A 14002-nucleotide genomic window follows, 5' to 3' on the forward strand; every position below is an offset into this window, starting at 1 on the left:
TGTTGTGTAAGTGGATTGGTCAAATGGAGGTCGGGAGAAAGTGAGAGGCAGAGAGCGGTGGGTGGGGCTGCGGTTGCCGGGAAACGGTGCAGCCCCTCGCCCAGGACCCTGCCTCTCTCCTACTCCCGGGCGGATAGATTGACTGCTGGTAGATCTGGGGGTTCCAGCCCTGAATCCATTCATTTCCTGCTGATAGGTAAGCCTGGCTTCAAAAACCTTTGACTTTTCTTTGTCCCCCAAAAGGAAGTTCACCTCCCTGGCAATTCTCTGGGCAAGTATTTGTCTCGGAACATTTCGCCCCGTTGCTATGCAAGTAGAACACTCTGGTAGCTTTTTTGCTTCGCCTCACCGGAGACCGGGTCCCATTCACCGAGTTACAAAGCTTTCCCTCTCATTCGGTCATTAGATTCCCAGCTCTTGCCTTGTTCTAAGCGTTCATTCAAGATTGGGGTGTGTCCCAGAGACCCTTGCAGCTTAGCCTATGGGGGTTGTGCGATAGAGGCAGAGTCTACAGATAACAGCAAAGCTTAAGGACGAGGGTGTGGCTGGAGCCCATAAAGGAGAGAGTGTATGTGTCAGAAGCGCTTTAGTCCAGGAGATAGCTTTTGATACCCCCACCAACTACCAGCATTTTCCTTGAAGGACAACTCCCTGTGTTCAATTTCCAGGGCCCATTATTCTCTCCCAAAGGAACATGTGACAAAAGGCACCAGCCATCAGCGTCAGGAACTTGGTTGAGTATATAGTCTCCAGATGTTTCCAAATCCCATCCCTGTGGCTATGGTAGTAATAACTACCACCACATGAAAGCACCACCATGAGGTATTTACCCTGTCACTCCCGTTTATAACCATTCTTAGACTATGAAAACAGAACGAAGTGGAAAGCGAGGAGACTAGAAACAAAGGAGCAAGCAGGAGACAAGATTTGTCAGTGTTTCTTTATAGAGAGGCATGAAAATCACAGTATCTTTTTCACAGGAACAGGCACTGTCATAGGTTTATCAGTGCTTCATCAAGCCACTCCATGGCCTCACGACTTAAACTCTTTTATCTGCCTAGATTTCTAATTTGGCTTCATAGGTATCATGACACTTGGTGCCATTGACAATGGGCACAAATAGCCCAGATTCGGGAAGATTACATTTTATAATTTAAACTTACATTTGCCTAAATTTAAAAATTGGTGTTTTACCCATATTCTCTGAGTCCGATTAATGGTACACTGAACAAATTCAAACCAGATCCATCAATGTCCCCCTTCCCAAAGACTACTGACACCAGGAAGCCGTGAGAAACCAGTCGGCAGCCCTCTAACTCAGACTCACTGCTTTACTGCAGTCTAATTAATGCCAATGTGTTTTTTAATGTCTCCTCAACTGGCCTATGCTTTTATTGAGATCAGGAACCCAGTATTTCTGACTTTGATATCTCCAGATCTAAGTCTAGCACATGTTCAGAAATTGTTTGGGGGGCCAGCATGTGGCAGAGTGAGTTGGGTTGCTTCCTATGACACTGGTAACTCACATGAGAATACTGGTTAGAGTCTCAGCTACTCTGCTTCCAACCCAGTTCCCTGCTAATGTGCCTGGGAAAAGCAACAGAAAATGACCCAAGTATTTGGGTCCTTTTCACCGCCTTGGAAACCTGTATGGAGCTCCTGGTTCCTGGCTTCAGCCTGGCCCCACACTGACTGTTGTGGCCATTTCGGGAGTAAACCAGCAAATGGATAATCTCTCTTCTCTCTCTCTCTCTCTCTCTCTCTCTCTCTCTCTCTCTCTCTGTGTGTGTGTAACTCTGACTTTCAAATAAATAAATAAATATTTTTTTAAGAAAGTACATCTTCTGATTCACCTGCAGATTTAACCCAGATGGGAACATATGGGAGGCAAATGGGAAATTTAATTCTCATGCTGTTAGGGTAGTTTGCGCAAGATGCAAGATGTGACAACATCGCTTCTGTTTTAAATACATAGGAGCATATAACAGCTTTCTTGAAGTGTCACATACTATACTATCCACTTTAAAATATACAATTCGGTGCTTTTTAGCTTATTTACAGATTTTAGCAGCCCTCATTCTGGTCTTTCGGTTGTTTGTTTTTGTTTTGCTTTAAATAAAGCTCCTTTCAAGCTTGTCCCCAGACCCTCAGAACCTTGAGCATATCCACCGGGAATGTACGCGATCGACCGCCGCAGCTTATACACGGAGCAATCCCAAAGATCTCCTTTACGAAATAACGTCGGGTCTCGCGGGTAGGAGGTTGTCTGCATGGGGACACTTACGGCGAGACAGTCTCACAACCTCCCCACTCGCCCAGCGGTCAGCTCCGCTCGCTCAAGTAATTCCCTCATTCATTCGGACACGCAGACCCCGCCTTGGCATTGGGCTTCACTGATTGGTGGATGCCGAGTGACGTCTTCAGATCGCGACCTTGGAGCTGCGACAGCGAGGTTATGTGGCTGAGCACCTGCTGGTGGCTTAGGGTTCCAGTGCAGCGGCTCTTCGACTTGCGTCCGCTCCGCTTCACCAAGACTTGGGGTGTCTCTTGGAGCCGAATGGCAGAAACACTGTCGGCCGAGGCCGAGGCAGCGGGCATGCTGAGGGCCCCGGCTCAACAAAACGGTGACGCTGGTGGCGACGCGAGGCGTGAGCCGCTCCCAGGGCTCCCGGAGCCGGCCCCGGGAAACGGGGAGCAGACCCCTGGAGGTGGAGAGCAGGCTTCGGCTGCAGCCCCGGGCCCAGGCAAGCGGAAGAAGCGGCGGGGCGCCGCCGGGGAACGCGTGGTGCCGCCCCCGAAGAAGCGGCGGACTGGGGTGAGCTTCAGTGATGAGCACTTTGCAGAGACCAGCTACTACTTCGAGGGCGGTCTGCGCAAGGTGCGGCCCTATTACTTTGACTTCCGTACCTACTGCAAAGGCCGCTGGGTGGGCCACAGCTTGCTGCACGTCTTCAGCACCGAGTTCCGGGCCCAGCCGCTGGCCTACTACCAGGCCGCCCTCCGGGCTGGCCGCCTGCACCTCAACGAGGAGCCGGTACAGGACCTCAGCATCGTGCTCAAGGTGGAGTATTGACGGGGCTGGCCAGAAGCCGGCGAGGAAAGGGACAGGGTGGTGGTGGTGTTGTTTTAGAGGTACTGGAGTGAACTGCCGGCGCTGTCACTTTCACTTGGAGCACTCTCCCAGCCCCCGCTCCCCATCCCCACAGGCGGTCAGCCTTTCTGTGCGTCCCAGCTCACCCGTGCATCCTCTTTGTCGCGGCAACTTCCTGGTTTCCTAGGTACCGAAGTTGGAATTCTCGCCGTTCCTTTTGTACACTGGGGCGGCGGCACGGATTACTTTCCACCTTCCATTGTAGATCTCCTACAAAGGGCTGTCATCTGTGGCTCCTTACTGTGTACTGGGCACAACGTTAAGCGTTTTATGTCCTTTAACGTTTAATTCTGACAGCCTTGGGGCATGGGAATTGTCACTCCATTTTACCTGTAAGGATAGTAAGGTAGACCTCATAGAGGTAAGCCAGCTCGGCTGTTTCCAAAGCCTGTGTTCTGATAACTGTTACTCAGTCTACTTATCAGAGAGCTTGATGTGTAATAGAATTGCAACATGTCAGGGGCAGCGATAAGACTTGTCTAGCCTGATGTTTTAACTCCTAAGATTCCATCACAACTAAGAAGTACCGTAGACTCCTGTCAGGAATACTGGCCCACCGCCATTGTGAGGCAGAGACAAGGTGCTCCAGAGCCAGCATTTGGACAATAGATGGTTTGAATTCCTCCCATCCCGATTTTGACAAGCACAGGTATGGTCTAACCCTCACGTTTACAGGAAGGAAACCGAGGCCCACAGAAGTGCAAGTGACTTGGCCGAGAGCATGAGCAGACCTGTGACAAACCCAGGTGTAGAGCCCACATTCCTGAAACTACAGCTCCGTAATGTTTTGAATGGTCATGAGAAGTGGTGACTGCTGGAGGTTTTCCTCCCTTTAGAAAAATTTACTTCTTGTTATAGTAGTTAAGACACTTCTTTGGACGGCTGCATCCCATATCAGAGTGCCTGGGTTTGAGTCCCAGCTCCGCTCCAGGTAATAGTTTCCTGCTAATGTGCACTTTTAAGGGCAGCAGGTGATGGCTCAAGTGGACAAGTCCCTGCCACCCATGTGGGAAACTGGCTAGGGTTTCAGCCTTATGGCTTCCTCTGGCCCTGGCTATTGCAGGTATTTGAGGAGTGAACTGCTGGAAGAAAGATTTCCTTCTCTCTCTCTCTCTCTCTCTCTGATTCTCTTTCACTTTCTCTTTCAATTAAGTAAATAATTTTTGATATACTATTTTGTTTTTGTTTGACAGGCAGAGTCAGACAGTGAGAGAGAGACAGAAAGAAAGGTCTTCCTTTTTCCGTTGGTTCACCCCCCAAGTGGCCACCACGGCCGGCATGTTGCGGCCGGTGCACTGCGCCAATCCGAAGCCAGGAGCCAGGTGCTTCTTCCTGGTCTCCCATGCGGGTGCAGGGCCCAAGCACTTGGGCCATCCTCCACTGCATTCCCGGGCCACAGCAGAGAGCTGGACTGGAAGAGGAGCAACCGGGACAGAATCCGGCACCCCAACCGAGACTTGAACCCAGTGTGCCGGCACCGCAAGTGGAGGATTAGCCTAGTGAGCTGAGGCGCTGACCTTAATATACTTTTAAAATATGTAACTTGGGGAGGAAGTCACATTCTTAGAATTGTGTCTCTGAACTATATTGAATCTGTTAAAAATAACTAAAAATTAAAATAGCTAGCACTGTGGTGCAGTGGGTTAAACCACTGCCTGCAGTGCTGGCATCCCATATGGGCACCGGTTCAAGTCCTGGCTTCTCTACTTCTGATCCAGCTCCCAGCTAAGGTGCCTGGGAAAATAGCAAAAGATGACCTAAGTCTTTGGGTTCCTGCATCCATGTGGGAGACCCAGATCAAGCTTCTGGTTCCTGGCATCAATCTGGCCCAGCCCTAGCTGATTCAGCTATTTGGTGAGTGAACTAGCAGATGAAAGATCTCTCTCTATTTCTCTGTAACTCTAATATTCAAATAAATTAATAAATCTTATTTATTTATTGATTGATTAACAATTTTATTTATTTGAGAGGTAGAGTTACAGATGGTGAGAGGGAGAGACACAGAGAGAAGTCTTCCTTCCGTTGGTTCACTCCACAGATGGCTGCAACAGCTGGAGCTGTGCTGATCTGAAGCCAGGAGCCAGGTGCTTCTTCCTGGTCTTCCATGAGGGTGCAGGGCCCAAGCACTTGGGCCATCTTCCACTGCCCTCCCATGCCACAGTAGAGAGCTGGTTTGGAAGAGGAGCAGCCAGGACTAGAACTGGCACCCATTTGGGATGTCAGCATCACAGGCAGAGGATTAACCTACTGTGCCACAGCACCAGCCCCAATAAATCTTTTTTTTTTTTTTTTTTTTTTTTTTTTTTTGACAGGCAGAGTGGATAGTGAGAGAGAGAGACAGAGAGAAAGGTCTTCCTTTTTGCCGTTGGTTCACCAACCAATGGCCGCTACTGCCAGCGCATCTCGCTGATCTGAAGCCAGGAGCCAGGTGCTTCTCCTGGTCTACCCATGCGGGTGCAGGGCCCAAGGACCTGGGCCATCCTCCACTGCCTTCCCGGGCCATAGCAGAGAGCTGGCCTGGAAGAGGGGCAACCGGGACAGAATCCGGCGTCCCGACCGGGACTAGAACCCGGTGTGCCAGCGCTGCAAGGCAGAGGATTAGCCTGTTAAGCCACGGCGCCGGCCCCAGTAAATCTTTTTTAAATGTAAACATTAAAAAGGAGTCAATGCTGTGGCATAGAAAGCTAAGCCTCTGTTTACAGTGCCTCCATCCCATGTGGGCACCAGTTTGAGTCCCAGCTGCTCCACTTGTGATCCAGCTCCCTGCTAACCCACCTGGGAAAACAATGGAGGATGGCCCATGGGCTTGGGCCCTTGTGCCCACATGGGAGACCCAGAGAAAGCTCCTGGCTTCAGATTGGCTCAGTCCAGGCTGTTGCAGCTAGTTAGGGAGTGAATCAGCAGATGGAAGACCTCTCTTTTTCTCTCTCTGTCTTTCCTTCTCTCTCAGTAACTCTGTCTTTCAAATAAGTAAAATAAATCTTTTTTTAAAAAATGAGATTGTGGAGCCAGTGCTGTAGTGTAGTAGGTTAAGCCTCTACCTGCAGTGCCTACATCCCATATGGGCACTGGTTCATGTCTCAGCTGCTCCTCTTCTGATCCAGCTCTCTGCTTATGGCCTGGGAAGGCAATGGAAGATGGTCCAAGAGCTTGGGCCCCTGCACCCATGTGAGAGACTGGGAAGAAACTCCTGGCTCCTGGCTTCGAATAGGCCCAGCTCTGGCCATCGTGGCCAATTGAAAAGTTAACCAGTAGATGGAAGACCTCTCTTTCTCTCTCTCTACCTCTGCCTCTCTATAGCTCTAGCTTTAAAATAAATAAATAAGTCTTTAAAAAAAAAAAAAAAAAAAAAAGGCCAGTGCCGCAGCTCCCTAGGCTAATCCTCTGCCTGCAGTGCTGGCACCCCAGGTTCTAGTCCCAGTTGGGGCACCGGTTCTGTCCTGGTTGCCCCTCTTCCAGGCCAGCTCTCTGCTGTGGCCTGGGAGTGCAGTGGAGGATGGCCCGGGTCCTTGGGCCCTGCACCCGCATGGGTAGACCAGGAGAAGCACCTGGCTCCTGGCTTCGGATCTGCGTGGTGCGCCGGCTGCAGTGGCCATTGTGGGGGGGTGAACCAACGGATAAAAAAGGAAGACCTTTCTCTCTCTCTCTTTCACTGTCCACTCCGCCTGTCAAAAAAAAAAAAAAAAAAAAGGCACACTGGAAGTATAAAACACACCCCAGATTTCAAAGACTTAGTATTCAAAAAGAATGTAAAAAAAAAGTCTTAAAAAATGAAATGGTGAGATATACACTGCTTTTTCTGCTTAAGGATGTACTGTAGCCATTCTTCCACGTCAGTAAGGAAAGGGAAGTTGAGTGTGAAGTTAGCAGATTATAGGCTGCTGGTCCCTCGGGCTGACTGGTTATCATGTCTTTGACAGGACAACGATTTCTTGCGGAACACAGTGCACAGGCATGAGCCACCTGTTACGGCAGAACCTATTCGCCTACTAGCTGAGAATGACGACGTGGTAGTTGTAGACAAGCCATCTTCCATTCCCGTCCACCCCTGCGGCCGCTTCCGGCATAACACTGTCATCTTCATCCTGGGCAAGGAGCACCAACTCAAGGAGCTACACCCATTGCATCGCCTTGACCGCCTTACATCAGGGGTGCTCATGTTTGCCAAGACAGCTGCTGTTTCTGAGAGAATTCATGAGCAGGTTCGGGACCGGCAGGTGAGCCAGGTCATGAGTACTCTGTGACAAAACGCATCAGAGTTCTGTTACCTCAAGTGGGCCTTCATGTTGATCAGGAAGATCAACACCTAAAGTGGCAAAGACAGGTGATAGCATTTGTTTCAAAAGGTCTTTATTCGTGGCATACATTGCCTCTCTTGGTTACTTGTTTTGAAGGTTTTTTTTTTTTTTTTTTTTTTATACAGGCAGAGTGGATAGTGAGAGAGAGAGACAGAGAGAAAGGTCTTCCTTTGCCGTTGGTTCACCCTCCAATGGCCACTGTGGCTGGCGCATCGCGCTAATCCGAAGCCAGGAGCCAGGTGCTTCTCCTGGTCTCCCATGGGGTGCAGGGCCCAAGCACTTGGGCCATCCTCCACTGCCTTCCCGGGCCATAGCAGAGAGCTGGCCTGGAAGAGGGGCAACCGGGATAGAATCCGGCGCCCCAACCGGGACTAGAACCCGGTGTGCCGGCGCCGCAAGGCAGAGGATTAGCCTGTTAAGCCACGGCACCGGCCTGTTTTGAAGTTTTAAAGCACTGACGGGCTGAGCAAGTTTTTCAAGGTTGTGGAGATAACTGGCTTGGTGGGGAGATTCTGGATGAAGTGGGAAGAGTTTTGAGTAGAGGAGTTGAAGGATGATGACTGTGGTCTTGTAATTCTGAATCAGGATAGCAAATTTATTGAGTGTATGCAGTATACCAGGCTTTGTATCAGGCACATTGGAGCCAGACTTACCTAATGCTCATAACAGTCTTTGGAGGTACATGCTGTTCTAATGTCACATGTTCCAGATGTGTTAGTGAAACTTCAGGATGTTAAGTAGTATGGCCAGGATCACAAAATCGGCAGATGCTGGAGCTGGGGTTGAATCCTCTTCTGATACTGATACATTCCTTATCACTCCACGGAGGGTTTAGACTTTGTGCTGACTTTCTGTCTTTTCCCTCCTGTGTAGCTGGAGAAGGAGTACGTGTGCCGGGTGGAAGGGGAGTTTCCTGTCGAGGAAGTGACCTGCAAGGAACCCATCTTAGTGGTGTCTTACAAAGTAGGCGTGTGTCGGGTAGATCCCCGGGGCAAGCCCTGCGAGACAGTGTTCCAGAGGCTGAGCTACAATGGCCACTCCAGCGTGGTGCGGTGCCGGCCGCTCACAGGCCGCACCCACCAGATCCGAGTCCATCTGCAGTTCTTGGGCCACCCTATTCTCAATGACCCCATCTACAACTCAGTTATCTGGGGTCCCTCTCGAGGCCGAGGTGGCCACATTCCCAAGACAGATGAGGAACTGCTGCGGGACCTGGTGGCAGAGCACCAAGCAAAACAAAGCCTGGACGTGCTGGATCTGTGTGAGAGCGACCTGTCCCCAGGACTCACCGACCCTACAGCTCCCTCCTCAGAGTTAGGCGAGGACAGCATGCAGAAGTTGGCTGCAGTCCCGAAGATGGCTGGAGTAGTCGAGGCAGCCTCCCAGGATCTGGACACAGCGGCCTCGGCACCAGAGAAGGCCCCTGAAACTGATGTCACAAATCAAGAGACAGACCCACTGTGTGCTGAGTGCCGGCTGCTGCACCAGGATCCCTTGCCCCGGGAACTTGTGATGTTCCTACATGCCTTGCGCTATAAAGGGCCAGGTTTTGAGTACTCTTCACCCATGCCGGCCTGGGCACAGGATGACTGGCAAGAAGACTGAAGGCTGTGGCCAGTGAAAGGATTGCTTCTTGGGTTGGGACAAGTGGGCCCCAGGGCAGGGGCTGCCTCCGTGGGCTGGTACTCAGCATTTCTTTAGGAATGAGGTTGGGCTGTAAAGGGACCTGTTCATTACTACCTCTTTCCTTCCTGTCCTTCCAGCTAGAGTTTGGGGACTTTTTGATTTATAAATACATATCCCCTTTTCTAACACCTATTCTGATTGTCTCACTGCTTGTTTCTTTTATTGAGATAAATTTCATGTAACATAAAGTTCACCACTTTAATGTGTATAATTCAGTGGCACTTAGTATGTTTACAATGTTATCGAACATTACCCTTTTTTTGTATTTTTAAATTAATTATGTATTTATTTGAAAGGCAGAGTGACAGAGAGAGAAGAGACAGAGATCTTCCATCTGCTGGTTCACTCTCCAAATGGCCACAACAACTGGTGCTGGGCCAGGCCAAAGCCAGGGAAACAGAAGCTTTTTCTGGATCTCCCATGTGGGTGGTAGGGACCAGGGACTTGGACCATCTTCCGCTGCTTTCCCAGGTATTTTATCAGGGAGCTGGATGGGAAGTGGAGCAGCCAGAACTCAAACCAGTGCCCATATGAAATGCCAGTGTTGCAGGTGGTGGTTTAACCTGCTGTGCCACAATGCTGGCCTCTCAAATATCACCTTTTACATAATTTTTAAAACATCTTAATCTCCCCAGAAGAATGCTTGTACTCATTAAGCAGCCATACTCTATCCCTTTCCCACCAGGCCCTGGTAACCATTAATCTACTTCCCAACTCTATGGGTTTGTCTATTCTGGACATTTCATATAAATGGAATTATACAGTATGTGACCTTCTGTGTCCATCTTTCACTTAGCATAATATTTTCAAGGTTCATCTAAGTTGAAGCATGAATCAAAAATTATGCCTTTTTTGTGGCAGAATAATGTTTCATTGTATGTGTATACCACATTTTGTATATCCAGTCACCAACTGATGGACATTCAGGTTCTCACCTTTTAGTTATTATGAGTAACACTGCTATAAGCGTGTGTTTACAAGTGTTTTGTTGGGATATGTTTTCAGTTATTTATTTGAATATGTACCTTGATGTGAAATTGCTGAGTCATATGGTAATTTCTATGTTTGTTTATTTTAAGATTGATTTATTCATGGGGCCAGTGTTGTGGCTTAGCAGGTTAAGCCTCTGCCTATGGTGCCAGCATCCCATGTAGGTGCCAGTTCGAGACCTGGCTGCTCTACTTCCAATCCAGCTCCCTGATAATGAATCTGGGAAAGCAGTGGAAGATGGCCCAAGTCCCTGGGCCCCTACCATATGGGAGACCAAGAAAAAGCTCCTGGTTCCCTGGTTTTGGCCTGCCCCAGCACCAGTTTTTGTGGCCATCTGAGGGGAGGTTAACCAGTGGATGGAAGATATCTGTCTCCTTCTCTCTCTGTCACTCTGCCTTTCAAATAAATAAAACCATAAATCTTTATTCATTTGTTTGAAAAGCAGAGTGACAGAGATCTTCCGTCTGCTGGTTCACTCCCCAGATGCCCACAACAGCCAAGGCTAGGCCATGCTGAAGCCAGGAGCCAGGAATTCCATCCAGGTCTCCCATGTGGGTGACAAGAACCCAAATACTTGGGCCATCTTCCACGGCTTTCCCAGGTACATCAGTAGGAAGCTGGATCAGAAGTCAAGGTGGGACCTAATCTCAGGCACTCTAATGTGGCATGTGGGCATCCCAAGAGGCAACGTAACTCATTGTACCACAGTACACATCCTAGTAATTTTGTGTTTAACTTTTTAAAAAATATTATTTTCATTGTATTTGAAAGGCAGAGAGAGACAGATTTTTTTTTTATCTGCTGGTTCACTTCCTTAATGTCTGTAACAGCCAGGGCTAGGCCATGCTGAAGCCAGGAACCAAGAACTCAATCCAAGTCTCCCACAGGGACCCAAGTAATTAAGCCGGCATCTGCTGCCTCTAGGGTGCACATTAGCAGGAAACAGAAATTGAAAGTGGAACCAGGCACTGATTTGGGAAGCAAGGCATCCCAAACAGCATCTTAGTTGCTTCTTCGAACTCCTACCCCTATGTTTAATTTTTGAGGAACCAACAAGTTTTTCCATGATAACTGAGCCATTTTATATTTCTATCAGCAATATACAATGGTTCTAATTTCTCCACATCCTCACCAACATTTGTTAATTTCCTTTGTTTTGACTATACCCATCTAAGTAAGAATGAACTGGTATCTCATTAGTGGGTTGTTAGTCTTTTTGTTGTTATATTTTAAGTGTTGTGTATACTAGATCCTTGTGATTTAAAAACTAATAACCCAATTTAATAACGAGCAAAGGACTTAAATAAGCATTTTTCTAAGAAGACATATAAATGGCCAATAAACACATGAAAAAATGCTCCACATTGTTAATCATTAGGGTAATATAATTCAAGAAAGAATGGCACTAGTATAAAGATAGATGTACAGGTCTAAGAAATAAATCCATAAATCCAAGGCCAGTCGATTTTACAAGATTACCAAGACCATCCAATGGAGAAAAGATTACCTTTTGGTAACTAGTGGATGGTGCTAGGAAAATAACATCCACAATAAAAGAATGAAGGTAGATCCCCATCCCCTGCCCCAGCCTAAAATCATATATAAACAGTCAACTAAGGGGCAGATTTTATCCTACTAATTAAGACATTCACATACCCTATTGTGGTACCTAAATTTGATTCCTGGCCCTAGCTCCTCATTCCAGCTTCCTGCTGATGCAGACCCTGGGAGGCAGCAGTGATGGCTGAAGTAATAAGGTCCCTGCCACCCACATGAGAAACCTAAATTGAGTTAGTTCCCAGCTTCTGGTTTCAACCCTGCCTAATCCAGGCCATTGTAGATATTTGGGGAATAAGCCAGCAGATGAGAGCTCTTTCTCTCAGCCTCTGAAACTAAAAAAGAATTTTTAAAGCCAACTGTAAATAGATTGAATACCTAAATGTAAGCACTAAAATAATAAAATTCTTAGAAGAAAATATAAGGGGTGGCACTGTGATGTAGTAGGTCAAATCTCCCTCTGCAGTCCCTTAGAGCATGTCGAGTCCCTGCTGCTCCACTTCTGATCGAGCTCCCTGCTAATGGCCTGGAAAAGCAGTGGAAGATGGCACAAGTGCTTGGGACCCTGCACCCGCGTGGGAGACCCAGAAGAAGCTCCTGGTTCCTGGCTTCAGATTGGCCCAGCTCCGGCTGTTATGGCCATTTGGGAAATGAACCAGCAGATAGAAGGCCTCTCTCTCTGTCTCTCCCTCTGTCTGTAGCTTTGCCTCTCAAATAAATAAATAAATCTTACCCAAAAAAGCGGGGGTGGGGGAGATAGGGGCAAATTTCATGACCTTGAACTTGGCAATGGATTCAAAGAATCCACTGAAAGCACAATCAACAAAAAAATAAATAAATTGGACTTCACCAAAAATTAAAACTTTGTGAACCCGGTACACTATCAGTAATGTGAAAAGAGGGACTAGCATCCCATATGGGCACCAGTTCAAGTCCTGGCTGCTCCACTTCCATTGCAGCTGTCTGGAGTGAACCAGTAGATGGAAGCTTGCTCTCCCTCTCTCCTTCCATCTCTGAATCTCTCAAAATAAATAAATCTTTTTTCCTTTTTTTAAAGGATTTATTTTATTTGAAAAAGAGTTACAGAGAGAGCGCGTTATCCACTGGTTCACTCCCCAAATGCCTGCAAAAGCTGGAACTGAGCCAGGCCAAAGCCAGGAGCTTCCTCTGGATCTCCCACATGGGTGCAGGGGCCCAAGCACTCAGGCCATTTCTTTGCTGCCTTCCCAGGCACATGAGCAGGGAGCTGGATTGGAAGAGGAGCAGCCTGGACTCAAACCAACTTCCATATGGGATGCAGGCACTGCAGGTAGTGGCCTTACCCACAACTCCACAGTCAGCCCCTAAATAAATCTTTAAAAAAATATAAATAAAAGGAAAGTCTACAGAATGGAAGAAAATTCCAGAGGTGGGATTATTGGATTTTTTTTTAGAAGATGCTCTGCCAGTATTTCGTTTCTTTTTTTTTTTTTCTTTAAGATTTATTTATTTACTTGAAAGTCAAAGTTACACAGAGAAAGAAGGAGAGGCAGAGAGAGAGAGAGAGAGAGAGAGAGAGAGAGAGAGAGAGAGAGGTCTTCCATCCATTGGTTCACTCCCCAGTTTGCCACAACGGCCAGAGCTGCACTGATCCAAAGCCAGGAGCCAAGGTCTTCCTCTGGGTCTCTCATGCGAGTACAGGGGCCCAAGGACATGGGCCATCTTCCAATGCTTTCCCAGGCCATTGCAGAGAGCTGGATTGGAAGTGGAGCAGCTGGGACTCAAACTGGCACCCATATGGGATGCTGGCACTGCAGACAGTGGCTTTACCTGCTACGCCACAGAGCAAGCCCCGAGATTATTGGATCTTAAAGTAATTCTATTTTTAATCTTTTGAGGCACATCCAAATAGCCTCCATACTGTTTTCTCTTTTTTTCTTTTAAGATTTATTTATTTATTTGAAAGTCAGAGTTACACAGAGAGGGGGGAGAGAGAGAGGTCTTCCATCCAATGGCTCACCCCCCAATTGGCCGCAATGACCGGAGCTGTGCCGATCTGAAGCCAGGAGTCTCCCACGCAGGTGCAGAGGCCCAAGAACTTGGGTCATCTTCTACTGCTTTCCCAGGCCATAGCAGAGAGCTGGGTCAGAAGTGGAGCAGCTGGGTCTCAAACCGGCACCCATATGGGATGCCAGCACTTCAGGCCAGGGTGTTAACTCACTGCACCACAGCACCGGCCCCCAATACTGTTTTCCATGGTGGTTGTACTGCCCTACAATCCTACCAACACTACACAGTTTCTCCACATCCTTGCCAACACTTTTTTGATTTTGGTAGTGAT

The 14002-nt window shown here is 48.1% G+C and overlaps 1 protein-coding gene across 3 annotated transcripts; it reads left to right on the forward strand.

Annotated features, from left to right (window-relative positions):
• The first annotated feature begins 100 nt into the window (after nucleotides 1–100).
• RPUSD2 (RNA pseudouridine synthase domain containing 2) lies at nucleotides 101–10145 on the forward strand. 3 transcript variants are annotated; one of them, XM_062205640.1, is made up of 4 exons: nucleotides 101–196; nucleotides 2370–3061; nucleotides 7072–7368; nucleotides 8323–10145. In XM_062205640.1, the coding sequence occupies exons 2-4, from the start codon at nucleotides 2405–2407 to the stop codon at nucleotides 9052–9054; spliced, it is 1686 nt and encodes a 561-aa protein (XP_062061624.1). In that variant the 5' UTR covers nucleotides 101–196; nucleotides 2370–2404; the 3' UTR covers nucleotides 9055–10145. The 3 variants fall into 3 exon arrangements, with proteins under 3 accessions (XP_062061624.1, XP_062061622.1, XP_062061623.1); XM_062205638.1 differs by having other exon boundaries at nucleotides 102–196; nucleotides 2122–3061; XM_062205639.1 differs by having other exon boundaries at nucleotides 130–196; nucleotides 2133–3061.
• Nucleotides 10146–14002: the final 3857 nt, after the last annotated feature.

This window comes from Lepus europaeus, chromosome 11 (genome assembly GCF_033115175.1).
Source record: "Lepus europaeus isolate LE1 chromosome 11, mLepTim1.pri, whole genome shotgun sequence".
NCBI classification, from domain to species: Eukaryota; Metazoa; Chordata; class Mammalia; order Lagomorpha; family Leporidae; genus Lepus; species Lepus europaeus.

What these genes read in the sequence shown, in the direction of transcription:
- RPUSD2 (XM_062205640.1), top strand. Translation starts at nt 2,405, where the DNA reads ATGCCGAGTGACGTCTTCAGATCGCGACCTTGGAGCTGCGACAGCGAG. An exon ending in ACCTCAGCATCGTGCTCAAG is followed by an intron (nt 3,062 to 7,071) that starts GTGGAGTATTGA and finishes TGTCTTTGACAG; the next exon opens with GACAACGATTTCTTGCGGAA. An exon ending in AGCAGGTTCGGGACCGGCAG is followed by an intron (nt 7,369 to 8,322) that starts GTGAGCCAGGTC and finishes CCTCCTGTGTAG; the next exon opens with CTGGAGAAGGAGTACGTGTG.